Source organism: Sceloporus occidentalis, unplaced genomic scaffold (assembly GCF_023333645.1).
Source record: "Sceloporus occidentalis isolate IW3139 unplaced genomic scaffold, rSceOcc1.0.p SCAF_1, whole genome shotgun sequence".
In the NCBI taxonomy this organism is placed as follows: Eukaryota; Metazoa; Chordata; class Lepidosauria; order Squamata; family Phrynosomatidae; genus Sceloporus; species Sceloporus occidentalis.
Genome location: NW_028316981.1, coordinates 47,597,448 through 47,612,674, shown reverse-complemented (window position 1 = coordinate 47,612,674; position 15,227 = coordinate 47,597,448). Strand labels below are relative to the sequence as shown.

Here is a 15,227-nt window from a genome sequence, read left to right as displayed (position 1 = left end):
TTATACCCGCAATTTTCCTGTCACGTCTAATTTTATTATTTAGTATTTCTAGAGCGGTGATGAAGAGTAGAGGAGATAAGGGGCAGCCCTGCCTCGTGCCTTTACTGACCTTAATATTTTTAGTTGTTTCTCCATTAATCAACAATTTTGAATTTTGCTCTTTATAAATTTCTTTTATCCATTTTATATAATTTTCGCCTAATTCCATTTTCATTAATACAGCAAACATAAATTCCCAGTTTAAATTGTCAAATGCTTTTTGGGCATCTAAGAATATTACAGCAACTTGTTTGTCTGGTCTCTTTTCACAATACTCAATCACATTTATAATAGTTCTTATGTTATCTTTAATTTGTCTTTTCGGTAAAAAGCCACATTGATCCCTATCTATCCAATTACTTAAGATTCCTTTTAGTCTTGATGCTAATATTGTTGTGAAGATTTTATACATTTTATTCACCCTACATTTAGTAGAGTGATTGGTCTATAATTTTTGGGGTCGTCCAATTGCTTGTCTTGTTTGGGGATCAGTGTTATAAATGATGAGTTCCAAGTATCCGGTAATTTTCCATCTAATATCTTATTCATAACTCTTTGTAGGGGGACCGTTAATTTAGAGGTTAATTTTTGATAATATATCGCCGTAAAGCCGTCTGGTAAATATGCATTTTGACAATTATAAAAGTAGCATTTGGGACAACCGTACCTAATACATTCAGTTTTGTATGTAACTCTCCACAACACACACATGTTATCGACACAATCTTTGAGCCAAGAACCACATCACAAAATGTAGAGACGTGCTATTTCAATGATACCTGTGTTATCACCCACATATTAGTTGGAGAAGTATGAACTGAGTTACTGATGTGATTGCTAATGGCAACTATGGATATTTACAAAAAGTTTCTTGCACAATCAAATGTTATTTGGATAGAATGAATAGGAGCAAGTCATAAAGATCACATGCCCAGTCACAGCAGAGATGAGGAAATAATGTCTATGTGGAATCTGAAGTAGAGGCCAGTACAGCCCTTAGTTTGCATAATATACCTTGGTCTCTCTTAGTGACTGATGATGAATTGCTGGACTTCCCATTGTTCTGTGAGTTGGGAGTGGTGGTAGGGGCTGGCCTACAGGGATTTCTAAGTGTTCCTAACATAGAATTCTTTGTAAACAATACATGTGCCAATTGTTGCAGGGAGACTTTTCTTGGACATACTTGCCTCATCCTGCACCATGAGGCTGGATCCAGAGAAGACTGGGGACAAAGACAGTAAGTAAAGCTGAAAGTGACATACAATGTTCACTCAGTGTGCTTGGCAAAGCAGACAGATCTCCAACAGTATGTTTTAGTGAATTAGTTACATGCTGCTTTAGAGTTTGTATGAGACGCTGTGTCTGGCTTTCGGTTTTCTATCATCCGTGCTATATGATGAAATTTAACACCAACATTTTGCTATCAGGAATCAGAGAACAGTTAGAAGAGTACTGAAATGTGACAGAAAGTCCAATGCTGGATTGCTGTGGAAGGCCATATTTGTTGGATCCATTCATTCGGCTTTTACTATCTTTGTCACTCTGAACTTCTGACAGCACAACAATATACTGAGAAAGAGATTAGGGTCTAGCAACCAGGTCTCTAACTGATAAGGAAGCAATGTGGATTTGACACAAGCATCTTAAAAAGCTAAAAGCAGTACATGTTTATAAACATTTTGTAGAACATTATCAGTTACATGGGGCGATCAGGTTTGACACTTCAGTAGAAAGGGAATACAATGGGATTTTATCTCAGGTAAACATATACAGGACTGCAGATTGAATCCTGATACAAGTAAGTTTACATTTTGATTATTTTGATTACAGACAAAAGGACTGGAGCATTTAGTTAACCCAGGAATATCACAACCTTGATAAGAATTGAGTTCAAAAGTTACATTTTCTTTTACAGTCTCGAATCTGTATGAAAGACAAAATAATATTCTGGTTTACTAAAAAAGATATAGCATGTTTTATTTTATTCAGTGTACAACTAATCTTCCTTTGTAAGAAAATTTGTATGTCTTTTTGTGTGATTACACATGTAGGCACACATGAGGGACAATGTCATACATAAAGTATGACATAAAGTCCCTATTTACATGATGTATTATTTTATTTGCTTGTGTACCTTTCCTTAGTAAAAACACTACCTTTGTTTGGAGCTTAGAAAAATTACTTCTTAGACTACTATCCCCAGAACCCCAAGACAACATAGTCAACACTTGCTGCCTTGTGGGTTCTGGGACATGTTGTCCCCAACATCTTTTGCTGCTTTTGAAATGTTTTGCCTCTTGGGAGATGGTAAAAGTTGATCTATATAGAATCATAGAATTAAAGTGCCTGAAGGAGTCCTGAAAGTTCTCCATCCAGCCATCTGGTATGATACAAGATGCAACTTCATCAACTCCATCATAGGTCGGTCCAGCCTCTGCTCAGATACCTCCAAGGATGGAGTTCCACCACCTCCTATCACAGCTTGCACTCTCAGGAAGTTTTTTCTAATGTCAAAATAAGGTTGTTTCCCTCCATTTTCCATCTATTATTACTATTCTGTTTTCTTTATGGATGGACTCTATTAAGGAAGTCATGGGTATGAATTTGCAGGACCTGAGCAGATCAGTGGAGCATAGGGAGTCTTGGAGATGTCTCATTTACAGGGTCACCATGGGTCAGGATTGACATGAGGATGGATAACAACAACAAATTCTCTACATGATAGCTGTTCAGATATTTGAAGTGTATCATGTCACCCATTTGGTTGAAAAAAGAAAAATTAACCTTCCAACACTTTGTAATTTGCTAATACAGTACAGGCTGAGTATTCCTATCCAAAATGTTTGGGAACAGAAGTTTTCTGTATTTTGGATTTTTTGGATTTTGGAATGCTTTTATTTACATAGACATAATGAGGTCAGAGGGAGACTGAGGACCTGTGAAATGGTAGGAGGCATGGATTCCCACCATTTTACAGATCCTCACACCTTTCTCCAGCTGTGAACCTGAATAGGTGAAACGGTTAGTTCCCGCTAGAGTATACACATTGGGTATCTGGGTATACATAGAGTATACTCATTGGTTAGTTCCAGCAGGTGTATATCCATTGAACCAATTGTTGAACTGTGAATCAACACATAGGTATATATCTTATTTGGTTGAGACTAACGATAGAAATTAGTCTTTTCCTCACAGGGTTGTCAATGTGGGGAATACTATGAAGAAAGACCATAATGCCACCCCCTGAATTTGTTGGAGAAAAGGTGGTTTATAAATGTAATGAAGAAATAAAAATATGTTTGAATTGCACTAATGCTTTAGTAAGAGCAAGTAAATCCAATTGTGCCTTTGAGAGTTTTGTATAAAGTATATATTTTTAAATAAAGCATTCTGTTATATTGACAAACAAAGCCTACTTTAAAAGCCTGTGCAGAGCAAGTACAGCACACAAAAGTGTTTCCCTATTTTTATATCTGAACTGTTAGAAATATGAAAAAGGCTTGCAATTTTGGACTGTGATGTATTTGTCAAAGATGATCTATCACAGCCACAGAAAAGCTATTGCAAGATTACAGTTATTATCACAGATGAAATCAATGGTCCTAAGTGGAAAATGGCAAGGTGATTTTCTTGCTGCGTGTGACATGGATGATTGAGGCAATGTATGGACTGTTCTATTTGTGTATTTACCTTATATCCTATGGGGCTGCAAAAAATAAAACCTAGTGACTTTAATCACAGCGGCAGTGGGCAAGATTGCAGGGGATCTCAGATACAGCAGGCACAGTCTTGCTTCTTCATGTTCTGTTTTTCCCATCAGCATAGGGTTGCCATAATTGTCAACTTTTACCAGGGACAAAATGTGGAACAAATTCAAGACCAAACTGTAGGACAACTGCAGGACAAAACTCAGCCCAAAATGTAGGACATTGAAGAAAAATGGTGGACCTTAAATGTCCTACATTTTGAGCTGAGTTTTGTCCTGCAGTTGCCCTACAGTTTGGTCTTGAATTTGTCCTACATTTTGTCCCTGGTAAAAGTGGACAATTATGGCAGCCCTACTGTTCAGCAGCAAGCTGTTTTTAATGAGGTTCTAAGAGTTTAGGGGCAGGGATGGAGATAAGCAGGATGAAAAAGAAAAGTATGCTTGATGTACTTGATGTTTACCAGCAGAAAAGTTTTATTTATGAATTAGTTTTCCATTTATAGTTCTAATTCACCCCATTCCACATAAATTTAAAGAGTTTAAGGGTGGATATGTAGCTCTGTCCCATACAGTTCTTACTTTTTTTGCTATGGATGTTTTAGTGGACACAACACGGGATGAGTCCTTCCTGAATCTTCATTCGCTAAGAAAAGCCAGAGAGAGAGAGATGCTGGCTTGAATCTCAAACTAGGAAAAGGCTAGAATATAAAAAAATATAATGCCCAGAATCCTCTGTCATGGTTTATGTTACATAACTTTATACTTAGCTACATTGTAGAGGTACTAAACAATTCTGTTAGTGAACTGGGAAAATGTGTAATGAAGTGCTGGCAAGAGTGTCCCAATGTGCATCAGCACTCTCTAGCTGGTGTCCCAATGTGCATCAGCACTCTCTAGCTGGTGTCCCAATGTGCATTGGTCCCTACTCCCCTAGGTTGTAATGTAACAGCAGCCATTTACTAGATATGAACATTACAGAATTGTCCAGTTCTAATTCCTGCTAACGCTAAGTCCGTTTATGAAGATGTGAGTCCCCAAGAGATTCTGACTGATAACGACAACAACAGTGACCCTTGACCCTTGAAGCTTTCTGCCACAATCTTCTGTGTTGCAACTGCACATATGTACCAGCCAGCCATAAGTCTTTTGAGTGAGATCTACAGGTATGGCTGCTGTTGTTAATTGCAGTCAAGTCAGTTTCAATATATGGCTATCCTATGAATGAAAGACTTCCTATTCCCTTTGTGTTGTGTCTTTTTAGATTGTAAGCCTGAGGGCAGGGAAACGTCCAATTAAAAAGATTGTATGTACAGCGCTGTGTAAATTTACAGTGCTTTATAAATAAAGGTTAATAATAATAATAATAATAATAATAATAATAATAATAATATTCTCAGCAGTCCTGCTCAGGCATACATTTCTTAAATACCTTGAGTGAAATGTGCTTCCCAGAAGAATTAGCATTTGTATTGAAAACTCCTTGCCATAATCTTTGGCTCTGGTTGTGCAGCAGTAATGACAGCATTGGCTAAATTCATTTCTCATGCGTCTAGAGCAGTGGTGGAGTGGGAAATGTTGAGGTGTACGCCCTCACCAGGATAGTGCCTATAGCAGGGGTATTTAACCTGAGATCTGTGTACTACTTGGGCATCCATGAATTGCCTTTGACTGGGTGCAAAAATTATTTTTCTCATTTATTTCTTTTCTTACATTGGATTTTTCCTGTCACTGTGAATTTTAAGGTAAAAACTAACTCTCTCTGAGAATCTGCTGCATACTTTTTCATTCCTAACTAGATTTCAAATGAAACAATGTGGATTGCAAGCAAATTTTTGTGTGCATATGTTTATATGTATATTTCTGGGGCAAGGATGTTCCCTGACACCCAAAAGGTTAAGAATTATTGGTCTATGGCAACACATCCACTAGTGCAGGTGGCAGTGTTGATATGAAACACAGGCTAGCATTTTTAAAATACAGTTGTCCCTCCATATTCACTAGGGTTAGGGGAACAAGACCCCCGTGAATATGGAAAAACCGCAAATAAAAACACTGTTTTTACCTGAGAGGACACCTCTCTAGGAATCTCTAGGTCTTCCAGTGCAACTCTGTGGTCAATGTCCAACATACACTGACCATAGAATGGCACTGGAGTAGCTACAAATGGTCTTTCAGTGCAACTTTTAGTTAAAGTTGACCACAGAGTTTCACTGGAGGACCTAGACAGTCCTAGAGAGAACATATTAATGAAAACCGTGAATAATCAAATCCGCAAATATCAAAGCCGCAAATATGGAGGGATGACTGTAGTGACCATAAGCCGAGAGTGCAATCTTGTATGATCTTTATGTACATGTAAGCACCATACTTTTGGACCTACACACTGAATTGTGGTGCAAACCCTCAATCTCCACTTACCAAAAAGAAGTCACTGTAATCAATGGGGGTCTGTTCCCATGTCAGTCGGGAAGCAACCTGCTGTATTTCTGCCCCTCCTGTGAAGGATCCCCATTGTAACAGGAAGAAATAGAATCCCTGTCACAATTCTTCCTTATGCTGAAGATTGCTCACACAAAGGGGGATGGGAGTGGAAATGGTAGCCAGTTGCTTCCCAAGTGACAGGAGAACTTTACCCAACTGATCACAGTGGCTGCTGTCCAGTATGTGGAGACTGGAGGACTTTTATGTTCCCTTGTTATATGCCTTCTAAACATTTTTGACATATGAAACTGAGTCAAGGTCTTCTTGGTGGCTGTCCTTAGTCTCTGGAACTCCCTTCACAGGGAGACTAGAATGGCTCCCTACTTATTGGCCTCCCACTGGCAGGCTAAGTCCTACCTGTTTAGACAGGCTTTTAAATCAGAATAGTTGTAAACGGCCTGGAATATTGTTTCATTTTAAAGTATTTTATACAGTTTTATCTTTTAAAAATGCATTTTATTCTTTTAATAGTTATCTATTTTAAGCAATTTTAAGGAATATCAAGGAATGATAAACCAGTTTCAATGGAAATTTATTGAAATTTTCTTGTTAGTTTTATTTGTGAAATGAACACTCTGTAAATAATGACATAGGCCTGGGACAGACCGCCCGAAAAGGGTGGCCTGCTGGCAGCCTACCTTCGTCCGAAGGGAAGCTGCAGCCGCCAAACCACGTGGCTTCCCTCTGGAGGAAAAAGAATCCGGGAAAAGCCGGTTCTTTTTCTGCCGCAGGGCGGCTGTAACGAGTGCACAAATGTTGTGCAATTTAGCCTTCTCTGTCAGAGAGTTTTGGTGCCACAACAAAGTACAATTCCCAGAATCCCAGAGCATTGACCCATGGCAGTTAAAATGGTGTCAAACTGGATTATTTCTGCAGTGTGGGTGCAGCTGTATAGAAGGTTGCTAAATTCAGAGGGGAGAGGAGAATCCAAGGGGATGGCATCACTGCCCCTGCTAATCAAAAGGTCCTGAAGCCTCAGCCCTGGAAGGACTGACTGCACTACACCAATAGATAAGATAGAAATGGGATTGCTAGACAGCTTACATACTTGACGGGACTACAAAAACTGGAACCAATAATGAGTTCACATTTTATTTTATTATGTTATTTTAGAAAATACCAGATTGATTTCAGATTTGGAGACAGATTCAGCCATCAGAAATCTCATGCAGACTATGTGTAGTCTACTTTTGTATTCTTCTTTAGCTGGTGAGATCATGCCTAACCAAGTCATTTAATCTTAGCTTATGTCATGATCAAAGAATTGTTTTTGGCCTCTACATTCCTACCACAAAAATAAAAGCAGCCTCCATGAGAAATGGACTAATGTGTAAGGTTTTCTCCCTCTTAGGTAGAAGAATAGAGCAATTATTTTTGCCTTCATGAAGAATTGTGACTGTTTTCAGCAGAAAGGTCTGCTTTATCAAATTGATGAATGATGGCATCAAGTCCCTTTTACTAATATTAGGATTGTACATTTTTAGACAATGGCATTTCCTGGGGCTTCCACGTGTAGTTATTTTTCTTCTATGGACTTTCAAAAGCACATAAAACACTGTGGTGTGATGGTTCAGAAGAAATGCATTGTTCCTGCATTAACCATCAGGAGTACTTATTGTTGTAGCCCAGCAGGAACATATTTTTAGAAAAGGCGCATAATGAAAGGAACATCTGCTGTCCTAAGATTAGTTTGGGACTACTTTTAAACCACAAGTTATAAAGTTTCACATATATAAGACAATGTTAATTACCACAATGGTTGCAACTAAAAATAAACCCTGAGACTGTATAATTCAAAACTTAAAAGACATATTAGTTTTCAAGTTTATAAATCCACAGCACCATGTTGTACCCTGTGTATAGGGTAAAGTGGCAGCAGAGATGTGGGCACACATTTAAGACTTCTGCTTGAACCTTCCCATACACTGAGCTGTTCCCAGACCTTCATTCATTGAGCATGGCAGTCTATATAGTGTTCTCACTACATTACATTAAATGTGGTTACAGAGCTCCCATGGCTGGGAATGCGGATAAAGTTGGATCTTCAGTCGTGGAAGCTCTGCAACCACAACATGGGCGGGATACATACCGCCATTTAGTACGTATAGAATACGTACTAGGGTTAGGAAGGGGCGGTGCTTCCGCACCCCCCTAACCCTAGTACGTATCCTATACGTACAAGATGGCGGCGCCCCTTCCACATGGGCGCCGCCATCTTTGCGTATCGGATGCTGAGCGTCCGTACGCGTCGCGCCGCTTGTGACGTAGCGAGCGCACCCCTGGCGCCTCGCTACGTCGCAAACGCGACGGTAAAAGAAGCTCCATTTTGGAACTTCTTTTTCGGTCCGCGCGGGAGTCGGGCCGTCTGAAGGCTCCGGCTCACCCGCGGACCTACTGGCGGCGGTGGCAGTGAACATGATTACAGAGTGAACATGATTACAGAGCCTCATATAATCTTCATTCTGCCTGATACATGGCAATGTTCAGAGTCATGTCTTGAGTACTGCCCCCCCCCCCGACCATTCCTACTTTAATTCTTTGTGTGACCAGTGAACATCTCAATAGGGGTACTGTACATTTGCTATAACTAAATGCAGACATTTGCTATAACTAAACATCACAGACTGGTAACAATTATTGAGGAAAGTCAAAGTAGAAAGTACAAAGGCAGGCTTACTGGTGAACATAAAGGAAACAAAATTAATGACCACATGAGATTTACATAAATTCCACTTAGACAATGAGGAAATTGAAATAGTTAAAGAGTTCCCATACCTCGGATCAAACATTGGAGACTGCAGCCAAGAAATCAGAAGAAGACTCGGAATAGGAAGGGCAGCTATGAAAGAACTAGGCAAGATTCTAAGGTGTAAAAATATACAACTGAGCACTAAAGTTAGAATAGATGTGAGAGCAAGACAGTGAAAAAACTGGATAAGAAGAAAAACAACTCATTTGAGATGTGGTGCTGGAGAAGAGAGCCATGGATGGTCAAAAAGACAAACAAATGGGTCCATGAACAGATCAGGCCTGAAATCTCACTGAAAGCCAAGATGATTAAATTGAAGCTGTCATACTTTGTTCACATCATGAGAAGGCATGATTCATTAGAAAAGACAATAATGCACTTCTGGTGGTATGGGGGCGCTTTGATCCTCTCCATGGAGAAGCTCTGGAGAGCGATTGGGGCTTGGTGGTGACGGGGGCAAGAGGGATAAGGTACCTCACACCCAAAAGTATTCCCTTGGCAAAGGGGAGGCAGAGGGGCTTTCTTGAAGGTCCGATGCTCCAGGTTTCAATGCATTTACAGCTCTATTGGCTAGAAAAGAAACTGAGGAGCGTTCAGGACTGAAAGCTTCCACGACCGCGAAGAGCAGGCACGGGCTGCTGCTTGGCGTCAATTGCTCTGCCACCACTTTTTTAAAATTTAAATCAAGATCTTTGGACTATCTTAGTGGATCCTATCAGAAAAAAGGCTTCTGAACTTATAGAACTACCATCTAAAAGCAGACAAAGAGCATTGGGGAGAAGGACAGAGTCACAGCTGAGGAGGAGGGGAGAGAGAAACGGGAGAAACGAGGAGAAGAAGAGAAATTTGGAGTTGCCCCGAAGAGGAACTGAAAGGAAGTGTTTGGGGGGGGGGCCTGGCGGGGTTAGGAGAGGCCCTTGGCAGGATTCGTAAGGGCAGGGGAGACCCATGACAATCTGCTGTCCTGGAAGGGGGAAGAAGAACCGGAGACGGAGTCACATTCTGGAGGAGAGTGGTGGAGACAGAACGGAGGATCTGCATCCCAGAGGTGACCGTTTGCGGGGAGATGACCCTTTCTTCCTGTTTGGGGGAACAACGATAAACCCAATACCCACCTTGTTGACTGGTCAAGTTAACCTTTGTTGTCTTCAACTTATTTGACAGTATTTGTGCTTTTTTATTCCTTTTATTTTACAATTTGAACAGATTTGGGAGTGAATCCACTTGCTTTTTTCCTTCCCCCCCCCTAAGTTTGCAGAACCTAATCATATAAGTGGAGGACAAGGGGGTCTTGGAGATGTCTCATCCACAGGATCACCATGAGTTGGTATCAACTTGAGGGCAGTTAAAAACAACAAATAACAAAATATTTGAAACTTAGGCCCGATACAGACTGGCACAAAGTGCTGGCCTGGGGCCATTTTTAGGGCTCAGGATAGCGGAGCATCCACATGCTCCCAAGCCCTACTGTGACACAATGGTTCACCCCCATCCACACAACATGATGATGTACACGCGGCACCACGTCCAAATGGCACAGTGCTGCATGGACATCATCATTGGGAGCAGGTTCTTTTTAGGGCTCCTAGAGGCCACACTGTTTGGTTGCTGTGGCCTCAGTGTGGGGCAGAAAGGAGCAGCATCTTGGCACTCTTTTCTCCCCATCTGCATCCCCTCTTAGTTTGGAGGACTGTGCTTTATAATAAAACATAAATTGTCTATGGCCCCGACCGGGCATGCATCTTTTGCCTACAGAAACACAGTATAAAATGGAGCATGTCACCTTGGCACTTTCCCCTCATGGCTTTTAGTATATCACCATCACAAATTTTCTTCATTGTTTCACTGATATAATAAACCAATGGCCTGTGAACTAGAAACCGTACATGTATGGTGCATTGGAGGACAATCTGCCATAGACAGGAGGTCTGCTAAAGGCAGCAAGGGTAGGGGCTGAGAGAAGTAGGCAAGTACATGACACAGCAGTCCCCCACACCTGATTCTCAAATCCAGACTGCAGAAATATAAATTGTACTCCTTGGCTGTCGCTGCATCTTCTTCATAAATTATTCTGTTGCCCATAGGTCCCTTTGCCCATTGGTCATTTCACTGGCTCCTCTATGTAGGAATGACATAGTAGACCCTTGCTGAATATGAACACTGGTATTTTTTTAAAAAAAATATTCTTAGTATTTAATGTTTACTGATGATTGTATTTCAGTTAAGGGATGAGGGATGGAATTTTAGTTGTATATATTATGTTTCGTTTAGGTAATTTTGTTAATTGTTTAATGATGGTTGTATTTTAGTTAAAGGATGAGGGATGGGTGAAGGCTTTCATGGCCAGCATCCATAGTTTTTTGTGGGCTTTTTTGGGCTATGTGGCCATGTTCTAGAAGAGTTTCTTCCTGATGTTTCGCCAGCATCTGGCTGGCATCTTCAGAGAACTCTTCTAGAACATGGCCACATAGCCCGAAAAAGCCTACAAAAAACAATGAAGGATGGAATTTTAGTTTGTATACGTTATGTACTGTTTAGTTATTTTATTTGCTTATGTAGATCGTTTATGTATTTTATGTGTTTTTATGTAATTTTGTAAACCACTTTTATCTTTTTGGAAAGGTGGTAAATAAATTTATTATTATTATTATTATTATTGTTGTTGTTATTAACTGCTCAATTCTCTTTCTTGCAGGCAAGAGTCCATTTACTAAGACACACATCCATTACTGAATTCTGGTCATGTATATTTGCAAGCTAAAGATGATGGAAAATTGTTCCCCATGAAAGTTAAAAAGATTCTCCAAAATATTGTTGTTTTAATCTAAGGCCAGGGAGGTTCTCTTTAATTTAAGGGCCAAATTAAATTTCAAGGAATTCTTTAATTTAAGAGCAACATTCCAGTGATAAGGGGCTAACAGCAAGTAGGTGATACCAAAAATATCAGCATATGTTGTTCCTGCCAGTAACTAAGCTTTAGCAGAGATCTTTCAGCCTTTTAGAACTACCCTACACAAAAGCTAGGAAACCACTAAACAATGGCATGGGCATCTAAGGAAACATAGGCCCGATTTAGATGGGCCTTTGGGCTGCCCCCGTCACGTGCTAGGGGTTGGCCGAGGACGCACCATCCATACCAGCCTCACCCCTAGCACGTGACGGGGGCATCAAAATGGCGGCGCCCTGTACACATGGGCGCCCCCATTTTAACGCAACGGACACGTAGCGTCCACACATCCTGTCGTGCTTGCGACGTCATGAGTGCACCATTTGCGCACTCGGGTGTAGCAAGCGCGACGCAAAAGAACCCGCTTTTTGCGGGTTTTTTTCCACTGCCGGGAAGCCTTGCTGTTTGGCAGCTGAGGCTTCCCGCCAGCAGAAATGGAGCCGGCGGCAGACTGCCCTTTTTGGGAGGTCTGTATCCCACCTTAGAGAGGTGGATTGGGAGACTAGGAGGCCTAGATTGATCCCAGTGCTTGAAGTCTATTTCCTCTATTTTAGTAGGTATCTCTATAGCCAGGAAAAGGCTTTCCAAATGAAAAGCATAATTTTTTAAATTGAAAGTTAGGATATTTTATTTATTTCACAGTGCAATACCATACATGGCTACTTGATGAGTTACATTGGGCTGGTACATACCGGCAGGAAGTGGCATGGTGGTGGTGATACTAGGGCTCAGGAGCGTGCAGCAACCGCATGATCCCGAGCCCTATTATGGGCGGACAGCATCATCATGACACCCTCCTGTCCATATGGGGGCCACTTCCTGCCGGTATGTACCAGCCCAATGTGGAATGCCACTTCCAGGAAGTGATGTCATGGCAGCACTGCTTCACCTTTATGATGCCGCAAACAGGAAGCCACTTAGAGTGGCTTATTTTTGGCAGTGTGTCGGTGCTGTGTGGTGAGGCTGCTGTGGCACCAACAAGCGGGAAAGACGGGCGCCATTGATTTCCAAATATGCATTAGGACAGGATGAATTCTGAGGGTGTTTATTAGCAACTCTTCAAGTCACTCCTTTCCACCCAATTACAAGGAAGCTGTTTCTGTCCTAAACCAGTGACTTGCTTCTGTAATGGACTGGATGAGAGCAAACAAATTGAAACTTAATCCAGACAAGATAGAGATTCTTCCCTGGTCAGTCGAAAGACAGATCCGGGAGTAGGGTTTCAGCCTGTGTTAGATGGCATTATACTTCCCCTGAAAACTCAGGTTCATAGTTTGGGGGTATTTCTGAATTCAGTGCTGAGTCTGGAAGCCCAGGTATCAGCGGTGACCAGGTGTTTCTGACAGCTAAAACTTGTGTGCCAACAGCGCCTGTCCCTGGAGAAGTCAAACCTCGCCACGGCGGTACATGCCTTGGTTACATCTTTTCTGGATTTCTGTAATGCGCTCTATGGGAGCGAAAGGACAGGCCCAATGCCATCGGGCCTGAAGAGGAAGAGCCCTCCCCTCCCTCCTTCCAACTGTCATCTTCTGGCTTGGGAGAGAGTGAAAGGACAGGCCCAACGGCCTCGATTAAGAAAAAGAGCCCTCCCTCCAGTCCATCTGCCTTGGTCCAGGACTCAGAGGGAGAGAAGAATGCTGGACCTGATCCCCTCTCCCCCCACCATTCCCTTCTCCTTTTGTGTCGTGTCTTTTTAGATTGTAAGCCTGAGGGCAGGGAACTGTCTATTATCCCCTCTGTTGTAAGCCTCCCGGATTCCCAGTGATTGGGCGGCATATAAATAAATCCTGTTGTTGTTGTTGTTGTTGTTGTTGTTATTATTATTATTACATGGGGCTGCCATTGAAAAGTGCTCCGAAACTTCAACTGGCCCAAAGAGCTGCAGGCAGACTGTTAACTGGAGCTGGCTACAGGGAGCATACAATTCCCTTGTTGCAACAGCTCCATTGGCTGCCAATCTGTTTTTGGGCACAATTCAGAGTGCTGGTTTTGATCTATAAAACCCTATACTACTTGGGTCCAGGCTATTTGAAAGACCATATCTCCCTGTACAAGCCCACCAGAGTATTGAGATCATCAGGAGAGGCTCTTCTCTCTGTCTCACTACCTTCTCAGGCATGTTTAGTAGAAAGAAGAGAGAGGAGCTTCTCAGTGGTTGCTCCCAAGTTTTGGAACTCCCTCCCGATGGAGGCCAGGATGGCTCCATCCCTGCTGTCCTTCTGGCGGCAGATAAAGACATTCTTGTGTTGGCAGGCCTTTGCAAACTGATAAGAGCTAGGAATGTTGTGCAATGTAAATTTTAAGGTTTGTATTATTAATATATTCTTTTAACTCATAACTGTTTTAACTTTTATAATGGTTTAATTGTTTTTTTTTTAACTTTTATATTTATACATTTTAATGTTGTATTGTTTTAAAATTATATTGTTTTAAATCTGCTGTTCACTGCCTTGAGTTCCTATATAGGGAGAGGCAGGATGTAAGAAAATAATAATAATAATAATAATAATAATAATAATAATAATAATTCTTTAGGCATTTGTAGGCCCTCCAGTGCAATTTTATGGACAATTTGTGACAGATGTTGATCAATGAGTTGCATCGGAGAACCTACAAATGTCTAGAGAAGTGTTCTCTCAGGTGAAAAACTTAGAAGTTTATCACACCAGGGTTAAAACGTTCCCCGGTGCGTTCTAACGTGCACACGCGGGAGTGCACACGGAACGTGACGGGAACGCGATGGGGCCCAGAACCCCATTTTACCGCACACAGGAATGCCGCCTTTGCTGGCGGGCATTCCTGTTGCGTTCCCGTTGCGTTCCCGTTGCGTTCCAGAGGGCGCCATTTCTGGGGGCGCTTTGAAACAGTTCCCAGAAATGGTGCCCTCTGGAACTCAATGGGAACGTGATGGGAACGCCCGCCAGCAAAGGCGGTGTTCCTGTGTGCGGTAAAATGGGGTTCTGGGCCCCATTGCGTTCCCATCGCGTTCCCATCACGTTCCGTGCACGCCCCCACGCATGCACGTTAGAACGCACCAGGAAACGTTTTAACCCCGGTGCGATAAACTTCATTGTGTTTTTTTAATTTGTGTTTTTTTTCACTTTCATGGAGGTTTTGTATCCCTAACAACAGTGAATATGGAGGGCCCACTGTACATGATTCAATATTCTGCTTATCTGGTTATGTCTCCAACAGCTAGCCTGGATCTAGAATCAGAGCCTGAAAGTCCTTTCTTACCCTCTGCAGATTTGCTTGAACCACTTGGTCATTATGAGTGGACTTTTCGTGAGCATGGTAAGAGTGCA

General features: G+C 41.6%; 1 protein-coding gene across 1 annotated transcript in view; it reads left to right on the top strand.

The window, feature by feature from the left end:
• Positions 1-1,212: 1,212 nt before the first annotated feature.
• Positions 1,213-15,227, top strand: part of SSUH2 (ssu-2 homolog) — a 55,005-nt gene continuing 40,990 nt past the window's right edge. The window contains exon 1 of the mRNA XM_089496827.1: positions 1,213-1,276. Coding sequence (XP_089352953.1) covers positions 1,240-1,276 — 37 coding nt within the window. The 5' untranslated portion in view covers positions 1,213-1,239. The remainder of the gene's footprint in view (positions 1,277-15,227) is intronic.